The sequence below is a fragment of the Dasypus novemcinctus genome, chromosome 27, assembly GCF_030445035.2.
Source record: "Dasypus novemcinctus isolate mDasNov1 chromosome 27, mDasNov1.1.hap2, whole genome shotgun sequence".
In the NCBI taxonomy this organism is placed as follows: domain Eukaryota; kingdom Metazoa; phylum Chordata; class Mammalia; order Cingulata; family Dasypodidae; genus Dasypus; species Dasypus novemcinctus.
Window position 1 is genome coordinate 16,593,410 of NC_080699.1, and position 19,539 is coordinate 16,612,948.

A 19,539-nucleotide genomic window follows, 5' to 3' on the forward strand; every position below is an offset into this window, starting at 1 on the left:
CATGTGACTTGTCACCAGGACCAGCAGAGTAGCCATGGACATGGGGTTTAGCTCAGCCGAAGTTTCTGGTCCCTGGGTGGTGGCGAGTCATGCCCAAGTGGGCTCTGTCCATCTGATGCTGACAGTGTCCAGGAGCACAGGCCACGGAGCACCACGGAGGGAGGGAAGACTTACCTCCGAGGAGTGTGGTTTTTGCACAAGCCTGTGACCCTCTTCTGATCTTCAGGAGGTATCCATGGAGTCTCCTTCTTTGGAGGCTGTGCCTGGGAGAGGCTGGGGAGCCTTTTGTCCTCACGCTGCCTGAGGGGAAGGAGTTCCTGGAGCCCTGTTCTGATAGTGGAGGCCTGGGCCCAGCAGCAGAAGGGTGACTGGAGGGAGAGGAATCCCCACACACTTTCTAGGCATGGGGAGACAAAACTGCCTTGAGATGCATCAGGCTTTCCTATCCCACTGTTTGGAATAATTAATAAAATTCCCAGTCAAGTGGGCACTGAAAATTGCTCTGCATTTGGGATTCCCATCCAGGAATTCCAAATGCACTTTCTGTCTCCACAATCACCTATTCCTGCTGCAGTCTCTTAATTATTTCCATTGCTTCCATTTTTATCCTCTCTAATCTGTTCTCCACTCTGTGGCCACAGTGACCTCTGAAGTAAAACAAGTCAGGTAACATTACCAAACCCTCCAGTGGCCACGTTACGTTGGTCAAAGTACCCGAGACTTGCCACACCTCCCTGCTGCTCAGCCTCTGGCCGGTCTTGGGAAGCCTCCTGTTCTGCCCACACTGTGCTCTGTGCACGTGCTGCAGCCTCTGCCGCGAGCCGGTGCCACCCCCTCCCTCCCCTGCCCTGTTCACCCTTCAAATCTCAGTTAAGATGTCATTAAACGCAAACTTTTTCTGACCACCTCCAGACCTGGTGTCCTTGAGTTTCCTCTTCTTTCTCTCCCTTCATTCCATTTTTATTGTGAAATAAAACCCAAAGAACACGGGTGCATGTGTGGACACTGCCCGTTTCCTAGTCAGTGGCATTTCTGACGGTGGAGTTACGGTCACCACTGCCCATTTATAGCAAATCAACTAGCTCTCTGGACTACGGTAGTCTATTTGTTGAATCCCTTTGAAATGGTGGTTCAGCATACACAGAAAGAACACTCCACTAACTGGGAGAAGGCAAAGATGCAGCAGTCATGAGAAGAGCACACTATTTAATGAAGGTACACTGGGGAAAAGGACTGATGTCTTGATATGTGCAGGTGTCAACAGGGCACTCCCATCGGAATGGTCCAAACTTACACAAGAAAATCCTATACAATCAGTTAAACTGCACTGCTGATTCTTTCTATATGAGAATATAGACTACGTCTGACTCGAGGAGCAGAATGAAAACATAATGCTTAAGAAAATGGGGACTTTCTGTCTAAAGCTTGACTTGTTTGGTAAATAGTAAAATTAGAAAAAAATATAAAAGCTAAAACAATCTTGTTGTAGAAAGACTGACTGTGGCTTATGACTAAAACTCAAAGTTCCAATTCAACATTAATTACATTCTGTGAAATTTCCAACATCAAGCAGAAATCGGACTCCAACAATCCTACAAAGGGCGATCTTGCTCTGGTGGGACTGTTCACTCTGCACAGTGGTATTTTATTTAATAGACAGCATGGACTTCATACATATCCATTATCAGTGCCTTTAAAACCAAAGAACTTTAAAAGTTAGCAGCAGTTTCTGCAAGTACAAAAATACACATTTATTACATAACATATGGTAGTAAAATTTGTCAAGATATATTATACAAACTCAAAGCATTTTAGATAAAGCATCAGTCTAATATATTATAGGTTGATGGAGTATAATAAAATGACATGTAGTCTGTCTTTAAATCATACAATACTTTACAGCAATATTAACAAACTATTCACATTTAAGTATTACGGGAGTATCTAAGGGAACACAGAGAGTAGGAATGGCTACTAAAGAGCCTCAGCATCTCTTTTCTTCTATGCTTCAAAGTTGGGTGGGTGATTTTCTACCTGCCAATATGAAAGAAAAAAGGCTAGACCTATTATTTTGGTAAGCAGAGAAGCAATTTCTTTCAAAAGACACTCGGAGCCGTAAGAGTTTTCATTCACATCTTGCAGTTCTGACAGTAGTACGCCGTAAGGGTAAGAGGAGTCCCTGCTGACTTTATAGAATCATACCACAAAAGGTACACATGGATTCTTAGGCTTCTCAATACAGGAGCGGTTGGTTACAAAGTGAAGTCTACTTCCCACCTGTGACTGAGGGCCAGTGTCAGGGAGGAGTTCTTTGGACACAGAGTTCTAAAAGTCCTTTATAATGTTGAGGGCAAGCAGGGCCATGTCCCCGTGAGGTAGGCAGCACCTGTAGCTAATACTAACACTGAAATGACTTCTGTCTTAGAGAAAAACTTATTATAGACTTCCCCCCATAACTGAAGAATGCAACCTTTGGGACAAAAGGGAAAGAACACTTGGGGACAGTATCCTGGTGGTTGGTTAAAAAAATAATATGGAATAAGTTAGTCTGTGGGCAAAAAAGTCCCTCTGATGGTGGACTAAAGAGACAAAATGGATTCTAAACAACTTCTTACAGGCAAGCAGTTAAAATGAAGGAAGGAGCAGATCCATATTTGTTGCCATGTGCCGTCATGCTGACTGGTAAAAGTCTGATAATCCATTCCTAGGCAAGAAGATGTACCAGTGGAGCCTTTAAGGCAAGAAAGAAAGAGTCTATGGATATGAAATAATCCAAGAGGGTGTAAACCATCTATAAGTCATGAAGCATTTGGGACAAAAATATGGAAACACTTTTGGAGGTAAGAAAACCCAAAGCCAAGAACTGTCTAAGGAGAAAGCCTGGCAGCCACTTCACTGGGTATTCCATTCTGACTCCTAATAACCTGCCGTCCTATGAATTGCTCTCTCAACACTCAAACTACAACAATCAGAAAAGGGACGGCTTATAAATGTTTTTTTCTGAGCGGACTGTAATGTAGGCAGGACTGCAAAGACACATTTCAGCAAAAAGGAACCATACTTTGATCAAATGTTGGTAACAGATTCCTGTAATACAGAAAGGCCTGTTGCTGCAGTCTTTTCCTCCACACTCAAGATAGCAAACACTGTCAGGAGGCCATAGGGAAAGTTACATTTTTAGAGAATGTTCCTAGCACAGGCACCTCTGAAAAGAACACTGAAATGAGCAACCATTTTCTTCTTTCTTCTCACAGCTCTGTTTCCTAGAGATTCTGGAGAGCAATACACCACTCCAATGAATAAAAAATTAACCAATACAACCAGCCAAACATAACTATGATATCCAGTGCCCATGGTTTTTGAACCACTCTTTTTCTCCAGCTGCACTGATGGGCTGGTTCCCAGAATGATACTGTGCGGATGTTACTGTAAGATGTCACAGAAATGGCCACTGGCTTAGATTTAAGGGACAGATTCACATGATTTCCTTCATTACCGGACAAGCTTTTCTTCATAACACTTCAATTAGTGGCATTTTTCTTTGCCTATTTATTAAAAACACTCCAGGGAATGTGGACAGGTTCTCTGCACCCTTCCCCCAATCCTTAATTTATGATCTCACAGACTGTTCACATAAGGCGTGTTTCCTCCAAAAAAGATTGCTTTCTCTAAGCCCTCTGCTAGTATCTCTAAAAATGTATGACAGGACCAATCCCATGCTAAGAAGGAAAAGCTTCCCAAACACTTAGGTGACCAAATTTTTTGAGCATAAACTTTTGTTAAGTAGTCTCACATAAAAAGAATCCTTTTGTTGTCCTAAGTAATAGCAATGATTATGCTTATGCTACCTAACTTATACCAAGGAGTCGGAATAGCTATCATCTCTACACTGTCATTAGCCCAGCTCCTGTTCCTGCAGGCCGCAGGTTCTTACTGGGGTTAAATGTCTGTGGTTAAACGTGTGTCCCCATCATTGCAAACCACTGTAGGCCCTGAGTCTGGGCTGGACATATCACCCACAGTCAAAGAGCTGGGTGAGGGCCTTCTACAAGGCAGAGTACCAGAAGAGCAGGGACCACCATCCTCTACTTCCTCCTGTGACTTCATACAAAGCTTGAGTCTGCTTTCCACTAGGCTGAATGGAGAGTTACAGTATTTCTCAGAGTCCCGGCAGGGATAAGAACTATACCACTGTGCTGTTTGCAGAGCGCCAAGCCCTTCGGCTACCCTTAGGGGCATGTCTTTCCGTCTCTCTTGCAGCGAGTTGGCTTCTGGAACATCAGAAACAAGTGGAGGTGGCTCCATGGGTCCTTTTAGAGAACCCGCTTTTGTTTCCTCTGCTCTAGATGCCCTTGCCTTCTTTCTGAGGGACCAGTTTTTTAAACTGGCAACACCATTTCTCAGCCATGTGCTGGGGTGAAGGGTTACAGAATGCATTTGTGAATGCCAATCTACAGTGTCCTTCTTTGTGTAAGCCAGGCAGCTGCTGGCCTGCTCTGATGAGGGACTGGGCATTCCAGAAACAAGGCTGGAACTGCTAAAGTCAGAAGAAAGCTCTTCCTGTTTCCTTTGAGCCTGAAAAGTGCAATCTATTGGAGAGGAAGTTTCAGTGGGTGTAAACACTGAGTGTTCAGAAATCTGAGAAAAAGCACTGTCCTGGGAGCTCACCGATGAGCCAGATGGGGATGTGCCTGGGGAGGATAAGCTGGAATAGCTAGTCCTTGGGCAAATGTTTAATCTTGGGGGTAAAACCTTCTCAGTGTTTTGGTTTATGGCACTACTCTTGCCCACCTCAATCCCCATGACCAAACTCTGATTAATAAGTTTTTGCCCCTCCATTTGCAAAGACTTTTGCCGCTTGAGATACTCTTCCTCTCCGCGCAAGGGGCCAGCATCACAGCTGGTTTTATACTGTTTCTTTGAATAACTCCCCCTGAGATAGGTCAGTGTGCAGTGCTGGTTGTCTATGGTGGGCTCTGAGCAGCGCCGGTGCCTCCTTGGACCCGGGAGGGCATCGGTGGTGTGTGGCAGGGAGTGTCCAGAGGTGTCGGCATTGACACGCCGGTTCCTGGAGGGATCCTGTGTGGACACGTTACTGCAAGACGCCAGAGATATGGCCACTGGCTTGGATTTCAGGGAAAGTTTCACATGATTTCCTTCATTACCGGACAAGCTTTTCTTCTTGACGCTTTGATCAGAGGCTCTTTTCTTGCTGAAGTCAGTGCCTGTGACTAATCTCTGCTTAAAACACATCTTGTCCTCTTCTTGAAGGGGTTGGTTCTGCTTCAGATAGTCCTCATCTTTTTGAGAGAGAATGACATCACAGCTGGACTTGCGTAGCTTTTTCTGATAAAACCCCCGCAGATAGGAAAGCTTGGAATCCAGACAGTCGATGCTGGGCTCTGAGCAGCGCCTCTGCCGCCTCAGGCTCTTGGGAGCTTCGGCTGCGGCTATGGACAGGGAGCTGGGTGTGCACATGCCAGCGGGGGTCGGGGCAGGACCCCGCAGTGGGGCCTTTGGGCACGCCACTGCAATGTTCACTGGCTTGGACTTGAGAGGCCGTTTCATTTGAACGTCTTCATCTTTAGAACGGGCTAGGTCAAAGTCGCTCAGGGTGAGCAGGCCTTCCGCCTCAGGCTGGTCTAGGTCATAGTCACTGAGGGTTAAGACAGAGTCCATGCTTCTGCTCCCCTGGCCCAGTTTCTTCACCAGGTCACTACACGGAGCATCAGCATCGTCATTGAGCTCGTTCTCCAAGCTGTCATAGGAGGAGTCATTCAGTTGGAAGCAAGAGATATCTGTCAAAAATTCAAACCAGGATTAACATTTTTCCTTACCACAAATAAAGCCCATGCTGCCTTACACAATTCTTTATTTAAAAAAATAAACTATCTGCTTAATATAATTCCCTACTCTCAATAAAGGATCTTTTACAATCTTCCCAACTGTCAGTGCAAGATTGAAAAGATGTATACTAGATTTATATCGATTTCTGATAAAATGAGTTTTCCTAAAGTAAGATTTCCTCAAAGTGATAAGGACATGCCATAATACCAAGAAATTTTAAAAATATGAAGGAATATTAGGTGGACCCAGGTTCTGAATAAGACTCTGCCTTCTAACATGGATTGCTGGTGGTTACACCTAATTAACTAGTCTCACAGAAACCATTTACTAACCCAATCAATTTCTCTTCAATAAAGTCCTTTAATATCCATTACCCTAATTAATGTTTACAACAATCATTAAAGTTAGACATTATTGTTATCAACATTTTACAGATGGTGTTCAGTGAGACAGAATCACTGGCCAAAGATAACACAACTAGTAGCTGGTGGTATAGGAATCCATATTCGGAAGGCTGTATGTCTTCAAATCCCTTCCCCCACCCTAATGCTAGTTGTTTTCAAATTGTTTCATTGCATACTAGAATTCTGAGGTGTCTCACGAACCACTAAAAGGGAGGAGAGGAAGAAACAAAAACAGGCAGGGCTCTGGGCCTCCCACTCCTGTTCAACCACAGCAGTTCGTATTTTATCTTAGGGTTCCTCGCTAAGTTTTATTTGAAAGAAGTTCAAACCGTTATACCATAGTATGCTGCCACTAACGCCTTCTTGAAGCCTGGGACCTCCTCTGATACGTTTCCTAACCGTACCACAGTGCCAAATATATTCTGCCCTATCATCAGGCCTTCCCAGGAAGGAGCAGAAGCCCAGAGCCCTCACCCCGTCACCTCAGCTGCTCCGGGCCTGGACAACCAGTGCCTCAGCACCTTCCACCACCTCCTCGCAGACATGTTGTCCATTCCACACAAAAACCAACCAAATCATTCACAATACCTGAGGCATTCTCTCTATGATCACATCGCACTGAAATCTCTCCTAAGAGGGAAGTGATTTCTTCTCCAAATATCCTAAAGCAATTTTCAATCAGATACTGTATGAGCAGGGAAACCTATACAGAAAAGGACAACAGTGAAGTGTTACTTTTCATATAGCATGTTTATAAATCATGTTTTATACACGAATCCCAATTCTAACCAAAAATAAAAATAATTCTGAGAAAAATTCAGATCTCATATAAAAGTATACAAAGCAGTTTTCCCTAAAAAACCTGTGATACTTTCAAGAGTAGTTTGGGTAAAGAAATTAAAGTAATTTTAATCAGTGGACTAAAGTTATTATTTGTGACCTCAGCTTAATGCTAACACTTTTTTAAAAAATAGCTTGTTCTATCTTCAAAATTTGGGCAATTTCAAGTAATCTCCACAGGGTCTTTGGGATGAAGAGACATACCTTTTTATTAAAATATATAAAGCATCAATTTGATAAAAATTTATGAAAAGTATTTATAATGTCAAGAGCAGACTGTCATATATTTTAGAATAGGGGCATCTTTTATGGGTTTGTTGTGAAACAGCAGCAGCTGGAGAGAAAACATGCCTTTTCCTAGCTTGGGTCCCTACCTATGCACTGTGTTAGCTACCTCCCTAACTGGTGGTGCTTGGGGAAGAGGTAAGATTTTACTGGTGTGTTCTGTGCATCCACTGAGGTATACTGGAACCTTTCAGTAGTTTCCTTGCCTTTGTAGGAGAGGCAAAGATGTTAGCCAGGCTTGGCAGGTGCAGTGACTGCCAGGGGCAGGTGGAATTTGGGAGCAAAAGAATGAATATCCTCAAGCCCCATAAAAACTGTCAGATATCAGAGGCCTATGATTTCAAGTAACTATTGAATGAGCTAGATATTACCACCACCTCTACTTTTTAGATGAGGAAACTGTAGATAAGTGTAACTAACTTTGCCCAAAATTGTACATCTGGCAAGTGGTCAGACTGAGAACTGAACCTCGGCTTGTCTTAACTCCAAAGCCTTGGCTTTTTTTCTTTCCATTTTTTTTTTTTTTCTTCTTCAAATCACTCCATGGCTTAAGTCAGTCAGTGTTTAGCCTCCTTGGTGGGAAAAGGTAAGTATTAGTTGCTGTCCTTTTTCTACTTAACAAATTACCTTCTCTACTGGATAGGATTAAACACTTTCTAGTCAGTGAACTCAAATTTATAAAGAGGAGTATTTAAAATATTTAGTAACTCTTTCAGAGTTAATACCCTGAAATTCAGGTTCATAATGGGCACTCAGTACCCCAGGGCATAAAAATGAAAAACTTCATTACCTTTTTTGTAAATTCGTTTTCTAGTTCTGGACTGAAGGAAGTAGGAGGCCAAAGAACACTTGGAGCAATACATACTGCTAAATTAAATGCCGTCATCTGATTGGATGAGGAATGTTGCTCAATGTTGTGTAATACCCCAAAAAGATACCTTAGTAGAACAACATTGGCTCTTGGAAGCTGCTCTAATAGCCTAAAGACAGAAAAATGAGCTCTTTAAGCAAGGTAATTCATTTCAAAACTTTAAATACAGGCAACCCCTGCTTTGCATGGAGAAACTCCTGCAAAGCAAGAACACAGTTGTGAACAGCACGAGTTGCATTTAACATAGTACCATACCAAGAAAGGACTGACTGGACAGGAAAGAGAAAATAAGCACTGTGGATACATATATACAGTACCCTGTCTACACAACCCCTACATCACCCATGTAAAAGAATGTGGAAATACACCTTATTTAAAAATGCTACCTGAAATATTTCCATGAAACTAAAACAATGTCTTTTAACATAGGCAAACACTGTAACATTTCAGAATCTCAATTAAACTTTCAAACACTTCTTAATGAAATTAAACAGCAATTAAATTTAAAGTTTCCCTTACTTCCAAAGAGCACAAAGGAATGCTGACTCTTAGTGAGAACCCAGTCCTTAGCTATTAAGGTTTCCAGTTCCATTCTCAGAGTTTATGCTCTGTTCTGCCATCATTCAAGGTCAATTTTTCTCACTGGTATTACATTCACATAAGTCAAGCTTGTAAGAGTCCCCATTTTCTAACTGATAAGGGATTTTTAAATTATCATTTACCAAAAAAATATATTTTTTATAATATCTAGTATATAAAAACATATATATATATATGTTCCCAAGTTGATACAATTCATGGTTTTTACTTTTTTCAACAAGCAGCTGCAACCTGATTGGGGTAGGGGAGGTAGTCTGACTTCAAAAGCAGACTGACAATGAGGATAGATGCTAGGGATAAATGAAGATATGAAGGACTTTGGAACAGACTGAAAGAATACTGGGTGGGTTCAACGGAAAATAAGATGATGTCTAGCACATGCTTTTGGATTACCTGATTCTGTGGGAGCCCTAAGTCTTCCTTTGAGCTATTTATAACTCTGCAATTTATATACATACCTATCTATAGACTTGAAAATTTTGTCCATCCTCTAACAGAAAAAGGCAGTTTTGGATCTACTTGCAAATTCGTATTAGCATTTCTGATTCAAGTCTGAATCTAAGTTGTGAATCCCTGAACTCTCCTTTGAACCAGTTCCAACATCTTACTGGTTCCTTAATTAACGAATAATTTAAATAAAATCTTTCACGTGTTCATTTTATACTTATAGGGGAGTTATAATTTTACCTTTTTAAAAAATTATCCTTTAACAATTTGCAGGATATAAAGTTTTGGACAATGCGCAAGAAATTACAGAATCTGATGCTATCTCTGCATGGCTTCTGCCAAACTATAACAAAGTGTCACGTGGCCTTGGTTTCTAGTATCTATCACAGTTGTACTATGTTCAGTTGATAAAAGATAACTATCAAAATCAGTGTGTAGGTGACAATTTATATTTGAAAGTAGCTAAAGAAAAAACTGCTAAACAAGTAAATGCAAATAAATGATACTGAGATTCTTGGATTTTCACATAACGGGAAGTTTTGCTAGGAATCTGTGTTTATGGATACTTCTTTCCTAATTTCTCATAATGCAGGAAATATTCAGGAAGAGGGGCGGGGAAGTTCTGCCAGCAATTTCCCTTTGTATTTATATAGACAATATCTTCTTTGTAGTCGGACTGGGACTTTGCAACTCACTCTCTCTTTTTCCTTCACATTTCTCAATGAATTAATTGCCTCTCTGCTATGATCCCACAATACCTTCCAAATGACTCTTGTTACACTGATTATACACGAATATACAAACACACCAAAAGCTAGATGGCTGATTAAATATTTACCAAATTTAAGATTATAAAACTGTAGTTAAGCCAACAGTATTAGCTACTGGACTAATGGATTTCAGCTCCAGTCAGTTTCAGATATACAGAAGGTGTACAATGGTTAAGTACTCTATATTAATAAGATTAGGGGGAAAAGGGTAACAACAATGACAGTAGCCAGCAAAAAAATCTATTTTTATACTGATCCTTATGGATAGCTATGACTTTAATAATCATCATTATTTTAATAGACAAGCTTATTCAATAGACCCTTTTTTTTTCTTTAGTATTTTTGATGTGTGACTAAATTAGAATAATTACCTTTGGATTGTATTTATTTTCTCTTCATCATTTCCTTGATCCATTACACTGACCCAATGATCATAGAGATCTGATGAAAAAATACTTCCTGGAATATTTCGTAGAAAATCCTTGTATAGAGAGAAAATCAAATATTTTAAATCATCTTTCTCATGCCAAATATGTATTGGAGAAATTAGAGAGTGAACATTTCACTGAAAAATTCAGCTAAGTCCTCCCTTCTTTGAAATACAGAGTTTTGCACCAACTCTCTGTTGATATGCATGCGCAGAAACACAAGCTTTGATTTTTTTCCAAACAAAAAGCAGAGAGATATCCAGAGTCTGGATATGGTGGGAAAGATAAAGGACAAACTATCTGGGCTGAAACCTGTTTGTGTACATTTTTAGTAAATTATTACAGCACGACAAGGTCTGGTAGTAAACAATCCTAAATCCTCCCCACCTCCCAAATAGAAATATATATTGTGCTTCCATATTTGAGCCAGTCTCTTAATTCCTGGAAGAAAAGCTCTAAAACAAAAACAAACCACCACCACCGAAGCCAAAACATCCCCTCACACAGAGGCCTGGGTCTTATGCCCTCAGGTGCATAGCTTCATTATTCCTTTCTTTAAATGATAGGTAAGTTCAACTGCAGACATGAAAAAGGCAGGTATTGGAAACATACTAAAATCCCCAATGGATTACTACATGTTTTCCCTTACAACCCTTTGGACTAGAACATCCTTCAAAAAGAGGGGGGGGGGAAATTTAGATATATTATAACTTCAAGCCCCTGAGTTCTGGGGTAATAGAAGTGGAAATGCAAGTTTACTAAGTGGTGGTCTGGAAACTGAACTCATTTTACAAGGCTGAGGTTTTGATGAACAACTCTTACAACTGGTCCTCCTAATATTTTTGAAGCTTTAACTGTTTTGTGCTAGGTCAGGGGGAGGCAATCATATCTCCTTGCCAAGTTACAAGGTATACTGCTTCCACTAGTCTCACCTAATTAGCCCAACATTTCTGATATTAAATGTTAGTTTAAGAAAATGCATCAAGATAAATGTGGGGATTTCACAATTTGTTAATTATTCATTCAGTCATTCTTTACATATTTATTCCTAAGTGCCAGACATTGTTTGAGGTGCTAGGGAAAGAGGAGTGAATGAAACAAAAATAAAGTCTCTATTATCTTAGATATTATATTTTATATTTTAATGACAGTAGTGCACAATTCTATCCAGAGGTGTTTCTCCTTGTATTCCTCATAGATGGGTTCTCATATATTTGCAGGGATAAGGTATTCCAGGCTCTTGCTGGGCTCTGGGAGCCTGGAACAGCAGCCCATCCCTGATGTACACGAAATAACATGTTCACAGCACATGTTTATTACCCTTTTGGCCTTTGAGAATCTTATTCTATTGAGACCATTTGAGGGGCTAAGTGTGGTGAAATTTACAAACAGGATATGACCAAGGGTGTCTGCTGTTTGGTCTCCTTATTAAAAGCCTAAAAGTAAACTCATTTTGGTATTAATCCTACGTTCATTTCTGATCTAGGTCAATTCTCTCCGATGCTTTTGGCATGGTATTAACAAGGCTGAGGTTGCAAAGTCTATTCTTCACCAAGAGCAGTAAACTCTGGTCAGAGAAAACTCGATTTCATGTCTAAGAACTGTACCAATGGTTGGCTATCCTCTTGCAAGTTCCTGCTTACATCATGGAGATGGCCAAAAGTCTGTAACGGGGCAACTTTATAAACTCTTGCTGGAAAACCAAATCAATGATTGTGTGCCTTGCAAAAGGCAACACACAACTTGTTACTTATACATCTCATTTATATTACTAATATAGAAGTTGTGGTAACTTATTACAGTGAGCTTGTTATGTGTACTTCTCCCCTGGTTGCTTATGAGCTGCTCTAGGGGGGATAGACCCTAATCTTCTATGCACATCTCAATGCCAAGTATGGCCCCTGCCATTGCTACAGGTGTACTCTAAGTCATTACTGAACTGTTGCTATTTGTCATATAGTCAAATATTAAAGGTGGACAAGAGAAGGCCAACTTTAGCTGAGATTCTAAGATAATTTAAAAAAACCTCTTTGTGGTTATGTTCTATCACCATATACTTATTTTTCTGAGTGGTTAACAAGTAGGAAGAAGTATTGCTTCAAATTCTTTCTCTGTTCTATCTTCCAGCAGAAATGTACCTGGATATTTGTGATTCAGAGGTTATCATCACAAAAGTCACCTCTTTTTGGGTGAATCTACTGAATTTTAATAATCTCCAACTAATTTTAGCTGCAGCACCCACTTTAAAAGTCAGATTTAGAAGTGGCAAACTCTGTTATTTCAAAATGGGGTAGTCAATCTCTGTGGAAAGCATACTTATGATCTGTCTTGAAGAAAAACATCATTAAATCTTAAACCTACACTTGAAAGATAATGGCTTGTAACATCTCAATGAACTCTCTCCTACAGCTGGAATAACAAGTTACGAAATACAACCACCATCACAGCTGAGAAAGGACATGAGAGGTGGTTCTGAATTACAATCACCAACTCACAGCACTCAACTGTAAGTCTCTTTCTCTCCAAACTAGAGCCCAGGTCAATAGAACTCCAAAATTCATTTGAGATGAGATTACCACCAGATTAAATATGAATTTTTCCATAAAAGTCTGATGGATCAAAGTTATAGTGTCTTAAGCAATTTTATTCCAATATAACTTGTAGACTAAATTTAAGTAAAACCAGCATAAGTGAAAAATTAAAGGAAAACTTAAGTATCATTTCAAAAGAATCTTAAAAACAAGAAACAAACAAAACAAAAGCTCAAAAACTTTTGGTAAAAAGTATCTCCTTCCCTGAAATCACTTGGGAGTAAAATACAGTATCATGATGATAAAACTTCAATTACTTGGAACCCATTTAAACAGACTCGTCAGATCATTTAAAACACTTTTTGTCCTTTGTTTATTTCTGGACAAGTAATATTTCTGCAATTTGAGACACAATTTAACTCTACTTGAACCATGCTGCTTTGTAATAATAGCTTTAGCAATTTAGCACAAAATTTTAAGCGTGGTGCTTTCAAGAGTAGCATGATAAGGAAAATTTTCTAAAACAAAGGATTTTACTTCTTAAATTGAGATGGGAGAAAACCTAATTCTATTTAGGTATATATAGATTTTAAGAAAAGAAAAATTCATTGTGCATGTATATCCTGGGCATATAGGCTAAGCATGTCATTCATACATGTCTTTACTGTACTTCACAATTGCAGAGAAATCACAAACCCAGTGCAAAACAGATTAGAAGACTCTGGCTTGAGTTCTCTGGTTCTTTTGAGTGGTATTTTATTGCAAAAGTCTATAGCAACAGTTGTCTAAGAGCAGATTTGGCCCTTTTAGCAAAATATATCTGATTATTCATAAATATAAGATTCTATGAGCAGCTGGCCATTCTGCTGGAGAAGGCGTGTGCCAAGAGTCTTTTTATCAGTCTTAAAGTCCTGAAGCCTTTGCCCTCCCCCCCTCATTTTCCTTAATTTGATTTTATTGCTTCAGGCCCCAGGATGCAGATTTTGGCCCTACTTCTGCACCTGGCTCCAGTGCCATCTCCAACCCTGGGGAGATGGGAGCCTGAGGCAATTCTATAGAAGCTATTGCTGGAGTCAAAAGCTCTGCTTAAAGCTGGTTTTAACTCTAGTTTTCCAAAAATGTGAGGCATTTCCAAGAATGTACGGAGGAAAACATTTTAGAAGAGCTCTATAACTCTGTAACTTTAAGAATTTTAGTAATGCCAAATGTATAAAGGTAAAAGAAGGCCCAGATGTTGGAGTCATTCCTATTCTGCTTTTAAATAAAAGGCAATAGAAGACAGGGGAAGGAATATATGTGGGCATGATGATTACCCAAATGAATAGAATTTTTAGTGTCCTCAATGAACTTTTTTTTTTTTGTCATTGCTGTTGTAAGGCAAATATTTGCTTAATATGGTAAACATCTGTAATTATTTTCAGAAGTATAATAAAAATTTATTTGTAAAAACATCACCTTCTTTAGGAAAATTAAGATAGTGAGGAAGTATATGTTTGTTTTGGTAAACATCCTGTGTTTTGATTATTATTTCATTTTATTTTTTGCATGGGGTGGCAGGAGTGAAGAATGGGAGGGTGGTATGTGATGAAAATTTTAAAAAACCATATCTCATATGCCATATTATTGGCAGTGGCTTTTAATGACATATGTTGACTTTGTGAAATGTTTTAACATTTTATCAGATGCTAAATCTGTCACTGTTCTCTGCAGATGGGAGTAAAGTTCAAAATGAAAGAAACCAGCTGACTTGATTCCAAGCTATACCATGGGGGAAGATGAAGGGAGAACTCTTCATACCTTTAAAACAGATGCTATCACAAAAATAGATTCACAGTCTAGGTGTGCTTCAACTCCACAATTCAGTTTCTCTTTTAGTTCTCTGCAGGATTTCACATTGGCGGACTGCCTGAAGATACCTTTTGTGAGGGGCCCTTTTTGATTAAGAAAGAAAAGCATATCCTATAGGGAAGCCAAGAGAAAAAAACAAAAATGACACTTCACATTCAAGCAAGGGAACACCCATTTGCCTTCTTCGGCTGTCAAAGGCTAGAGTAAGGATAAAAGCACTGACGTTTGGAGCTGGATGGACTGCTGCAAGGACGGCAGTGAATTTTTTTTTGGTTTCACTAAATCTCTTTTCTCTACTACATTTAACAACTAAAATAATTTTATCTAAATATTTACTCTGATAAGACTTTTCTTTGGTCAATGTGGCATTGAAAAAAAAAAGTGATGGAAGAAACCAGTTGACTTGATTCAAAGCTACATGGGGGTGAGTGAAGGGAGAACTTTTCGTACCTTTAAAACAGATGCTATCACAAAAATAGATTCACAGTCTAGGTGTGCTTTGACTTTCTCTGGCTGCTTCAAGGTCCCTGCTAACCTACCCTTCTCTTACATCACTACCGTTTTTTTCCTTATTCTCTGATATGGACCCTCTTCCCTAAATATGGAAATATTCTTGTATACTTGCTCTTTTTCTTGCTTGTCTTTTCCCTGTATGCTACTCATACTTCATTCCTACTTCCTATATTTACTTCTTTCTTTTAAAATCAGGCTCAGAATCATCTCCTCTAGGAAGCTTTCTCCAATTAAATCACACTGTGATCAATCTTTCATTTTCTTTACTTTCTATTTGTATGACCTCTGCTTGCAGTGTAGGAAAAAAATAGGCATTGGAAACAGGCAATCTATGGGATTTAAAACTTAGTTATGCCTAGTTATTCACTGTGTGACTTTGGATAAATCTCTGAGGCTTTTTTAAAAGAAAGAATGAGGTAATAGCTACCTCCTGTTGTGAAGGATAAGCAATAAAACATCTAGACTAGTAGCCTGGCACTTATATAGGCAAAATACAGCATAAAGAGCCATACATCTAGTGGACTACTTGGAGGATACCTGATACTCCATAAATGTTGCTTAACAGTGGCCGTTTAACAGATCAGTTGAAGACAATACAAACTCAGTGGTTTTCATCTGACAAATTCCATATACAAAAGATTAACACATGCCAGAGGAGGTGCCTTTATACTTAAGCACTTGAAATAAAATATATGTAAGGTTTTCAAAAAGCATAAGATTGAGTAGTCTCTGTTGCTGAAACAATTGAAGACTTCAGAATAGTGTGAAGTTCAAGAAAGGATTTGAGAGAAATGTGATAGAGATAATGCGGATTCTCTGACACAGGGCAGGCTTATGTGGCTCTTTCCTGAAACTGCTGGACTAGATTATCTTTTCCTATTATGTCTGCCTTATGCTTATGCAATAACTAAATCATATTTTTATTTTGTAAAGTAATAATAAAAATAATAAGGATTCTCAGTCAAAGCCAGAGAGTATCTGATTTTTTCCATTTGGGGATACATTTTTTTTCCCAGAGCCCTCCCTTCCTAACCTCCATTCCCATTAGTTTTACAGACCAAAATGAGACTTACCAAGACAGGTTTGGGCAGATTGTCATTCTCACAAATATTTGGCAGAGAAATTCCAAATAGCTGCCCTGGCATAGGAGATGTCGGCGACATAGGCAAGTGGTCCAGGTGAGTGCTAGAACCCCGCCAAAAGGCCCAGTTTATGATAGATCTTCTTCTTTTAAATGTCTTCTGACCAGAATCTAAGGAAGAAGTGAAGATTATTAGAAAAACTAGTTTAATTCATTTCACTTTATTTCTACAGTTTCCATTTTGCAGTATATTCATTACTATGGCTCAAAGAGAAAAAAAAACGCATATAGATGTCCTTTGTTACTGACAACTCAACCTAGGAAATTTCATTACAATATTTTAAAAATTAACGAAGAATCAATTAAGGAAGAATCAAATGTTAACGTTCTTCTCTTATCCATTTCTGGGGATAGGACTGGTCTGTTTGAGTTTTGGCACTGAATTTTAAAAGGTGAGGGAAAAACTCCCTTACTAAACTGTAACAACTTAAAGCAAAAGCTGTATAATACCAATACATGTTTTCCAGTTTAAAGATAAGACTAGTCACACAAAAAAGTTGAAGAGCTTGCATAGATTTAAAAAAATTATACCACAATTAAATAGAGAGAAAAAGAATGGGGTAAGAAGAATGAAGAGCAAAGTCTCAATTTCAATGGTGAAATCCTAAAATCTTTCCCTCTAAAGTCAGGAACAAGACAGGGATGCCACGATACCCCTTCTAGTTAACATTGTGTTAGAAATACTTGCTCGAGCACTGAGGCAAGAACCAGATATTAAAAGGCATCCAAATTGGAAAGGAAGAAGTCAAAATCTCACTATTTGCAGATGACATGATCCCATACATAGAAAGCCCTGAGAAGTCTACAACAAAGCTTCTAGAACTTATAAATGAGTTCACTAAGGTTGCACATTGTAAGATCAATGCGCAAAAACAAGTAGCATTTCTGCACGCCAGTAAAGAGCAATCTGAGGAGGAAATCAAGAAACAAACACCATTTACAACAGTAAATTAAAAAATCAAATACCTAGGAATAAATTTAACCAAAGATGTAAAAGACTTATATACAGAAAACTATATAACACTGTTCAAGGAAATCAAAGAAGACCTAAATAAATGGAAGAATCTTCCCTGTTCATGGATAGGAAGACTAAATAATATTAAGATGTCTATCCTACCAAAACTTATCTACAGATTCAATGCAATCCCAATAAAAATCAACACAGCATTTTTTAAGGAACCAGAAAATCCAGCTATGGAATTTATTTGGAAAGGAAAGAGGCCTCTAAGAGCCAAAGACATATTGAAAAAGAAAAATGAAATTGGAGGAATCACTACTACCTGACTTCAAAACATACTACAAAGCTACAGTAGTGAAAACAGCATGGTATTGGCACAAGGATAGACACACTGACCAATGGAACCGAATTGGAAGTTCTGATACAGATCCTCATATATACAGTCATATGATATTCGACAAGGCCACCAAACCCACTCAACTGGGAGAGAATGGCCTCTTCAACAAATGGTGCCTAGGGAACTGGATATCAATATGCAAAAGAATGAAAGAGGATTACCATCTCACATCTTATACAAAAATCAACTCAAGATGGATAAAAGACCTAAATATAAGAACCAAGACCATAAAGACTTTGGAAAACAATGTAGGGAAGCATCTACAGGACCTTGTAATAGGAAATGGCTTCATGAACTTCACACCCAAAGTGTGAGCAGCAAAAGAACAAATAGATAAACGGGACTTCCTAAAAGGAGTTTGTCAAGAAAGTGAAAAGTCAGCCTACCCAATGGGAGAAAATACTTGGTAACAATATATCTGATAGGCGACTAATATCCTGCATATATAAACATTTTACTAATTGGCCCTAAAACTATCACTCACCCTTTACTTTCCTGGGCATGGTAAGTACACTGTCAGTGTGCACACACTCAGGCGTCAAGCTCATGGACTCTGGAGTTAGAAGCATAGTTAGACCCATGTTTCATCCATGAATTTGGGCAAGTGAGCTTGTTTCCTCAATTTTAAAATGAGAATGGTATTACCCATCCCTCACAGGTCTATTGAGAGGATTAAGCAGGCTAATGTATAAAAAGTACTATTTTTCCTGGGGCATGGGTCACAGCAATCTTGTTAAAAGTAATTTCCCCCACGTATGGTGTCCAAGGCTGCCAAGACACCAATCTCCTCCCCGCAAAATAGGACCCTTCCCCACATCCCCCCCTCCATTTGGTTTAACAGTCCCAGGAGGTATTCGGTCAGGAAGGATTCCTGCTGCTCTGCTTAACTAAAGCGCATCTTCTGCCTGACATTTCCAACTGCCATCATTTAAAATAAATGAAAAAGGAAACCAGCTCCATTCTTAAATCCAGGAGGTGGTTCCTGTATGTCTAGCAAAGTTAATCTGTGCAAATGTTTGTTAATGTGTATGCTGAGTACTTGTACTCGGTATGATTTCCTCACATTTAACTTGATTTTATGTCTAACCTACCCAATTTGTTTATTTGGTTAACTTTCATAAAATTTTTAAGAAGAAATATCTATCTTAAAGTTATATAACCAGCTATTCTATGAGTATAGACAGAGGCTAAGTAGAAATTAAGTCCTATCCTTTACTTTATCATAAACACTTTTGGCCTCAGCTGTGCTTTTTGTTATGTGCATTCTATTTGAAAAGAGTTCATGTTCTTTCTGGGACTGAGAGAAAAAAATTCATTAAAATTTACTTTCTTGCACAGCTTTTAAAGAGTAACAATAGCTTTCTAAACGTCAAAGTATGATGACAAAACCTGCTACTGCTATAAAAAAAATAAGGGTGATGTAAGTGTAAAACAAACTTAATTTCATCTAAATCTAGCTTTCCTAAACCACCCTGGCAAGATTCAGGATAGTGTTTCTTCATGCTTCAACTAGGGAAATTAAATAAAAATATATAATTCTTAAAACTTTGTGCTTAAAAAATAACAACTACAAAAAAAAAAAACTTTAACTGGAAATTCTACTTTGGTCACACAACTCCCCAAATTAAGAATATCTTTTTTTTTCTCAATAGGAAATAC

General features: G+C 38.9%; 1 protein-coding gene across 3 annotated transcripts in view; it reads right to left on the reverse strand.

Moving 5' to 3' along the window:
• Window positions 1-1,189: 1,189 nt before the first annotated feature.
• ARHGAP20 (Rho GTPase activating protein 20) overlaps window positions 1,190-19,539 on the reverse strand; it is a 150,687-nt gene continuing 132,337 nt past the window's right edge. For all 3 annotated transcript variants that reach the window (XM_071212324.1, XM_071212323.1, XM_058289364.1), the window contains exons 10-15: window positions 16,458-16,636; window positions 14,821-14,982; window positions 10,436-10,545; window positions 8,167-8,356; window positions 6,840-6,954; window positions 1,190-5,798 (exon numbers count right to left, since the gene is read on the reverse strand). In XM_071212324.1, the coding sequence (XP_071068425.1) occupies window positions 3,940-5,798; window positions 6,840-6,954; window positions 8,167-8,356; window positions 10,436-10,545; window positions 14,821-14,982; window positions 16,458-16,636 (2,615 nt within the window). In that variant the 3' untranslated portion in view covers window positions 1,190-3,939. The remainder of the gene's footprint in view (window positions 5,799-6,839; window positions 6,955-8,166; window positions 8,357-10,435; window positions 10,546-14,820; window positions 14,983-16,457; window positions 16,637-19,539) is intronic.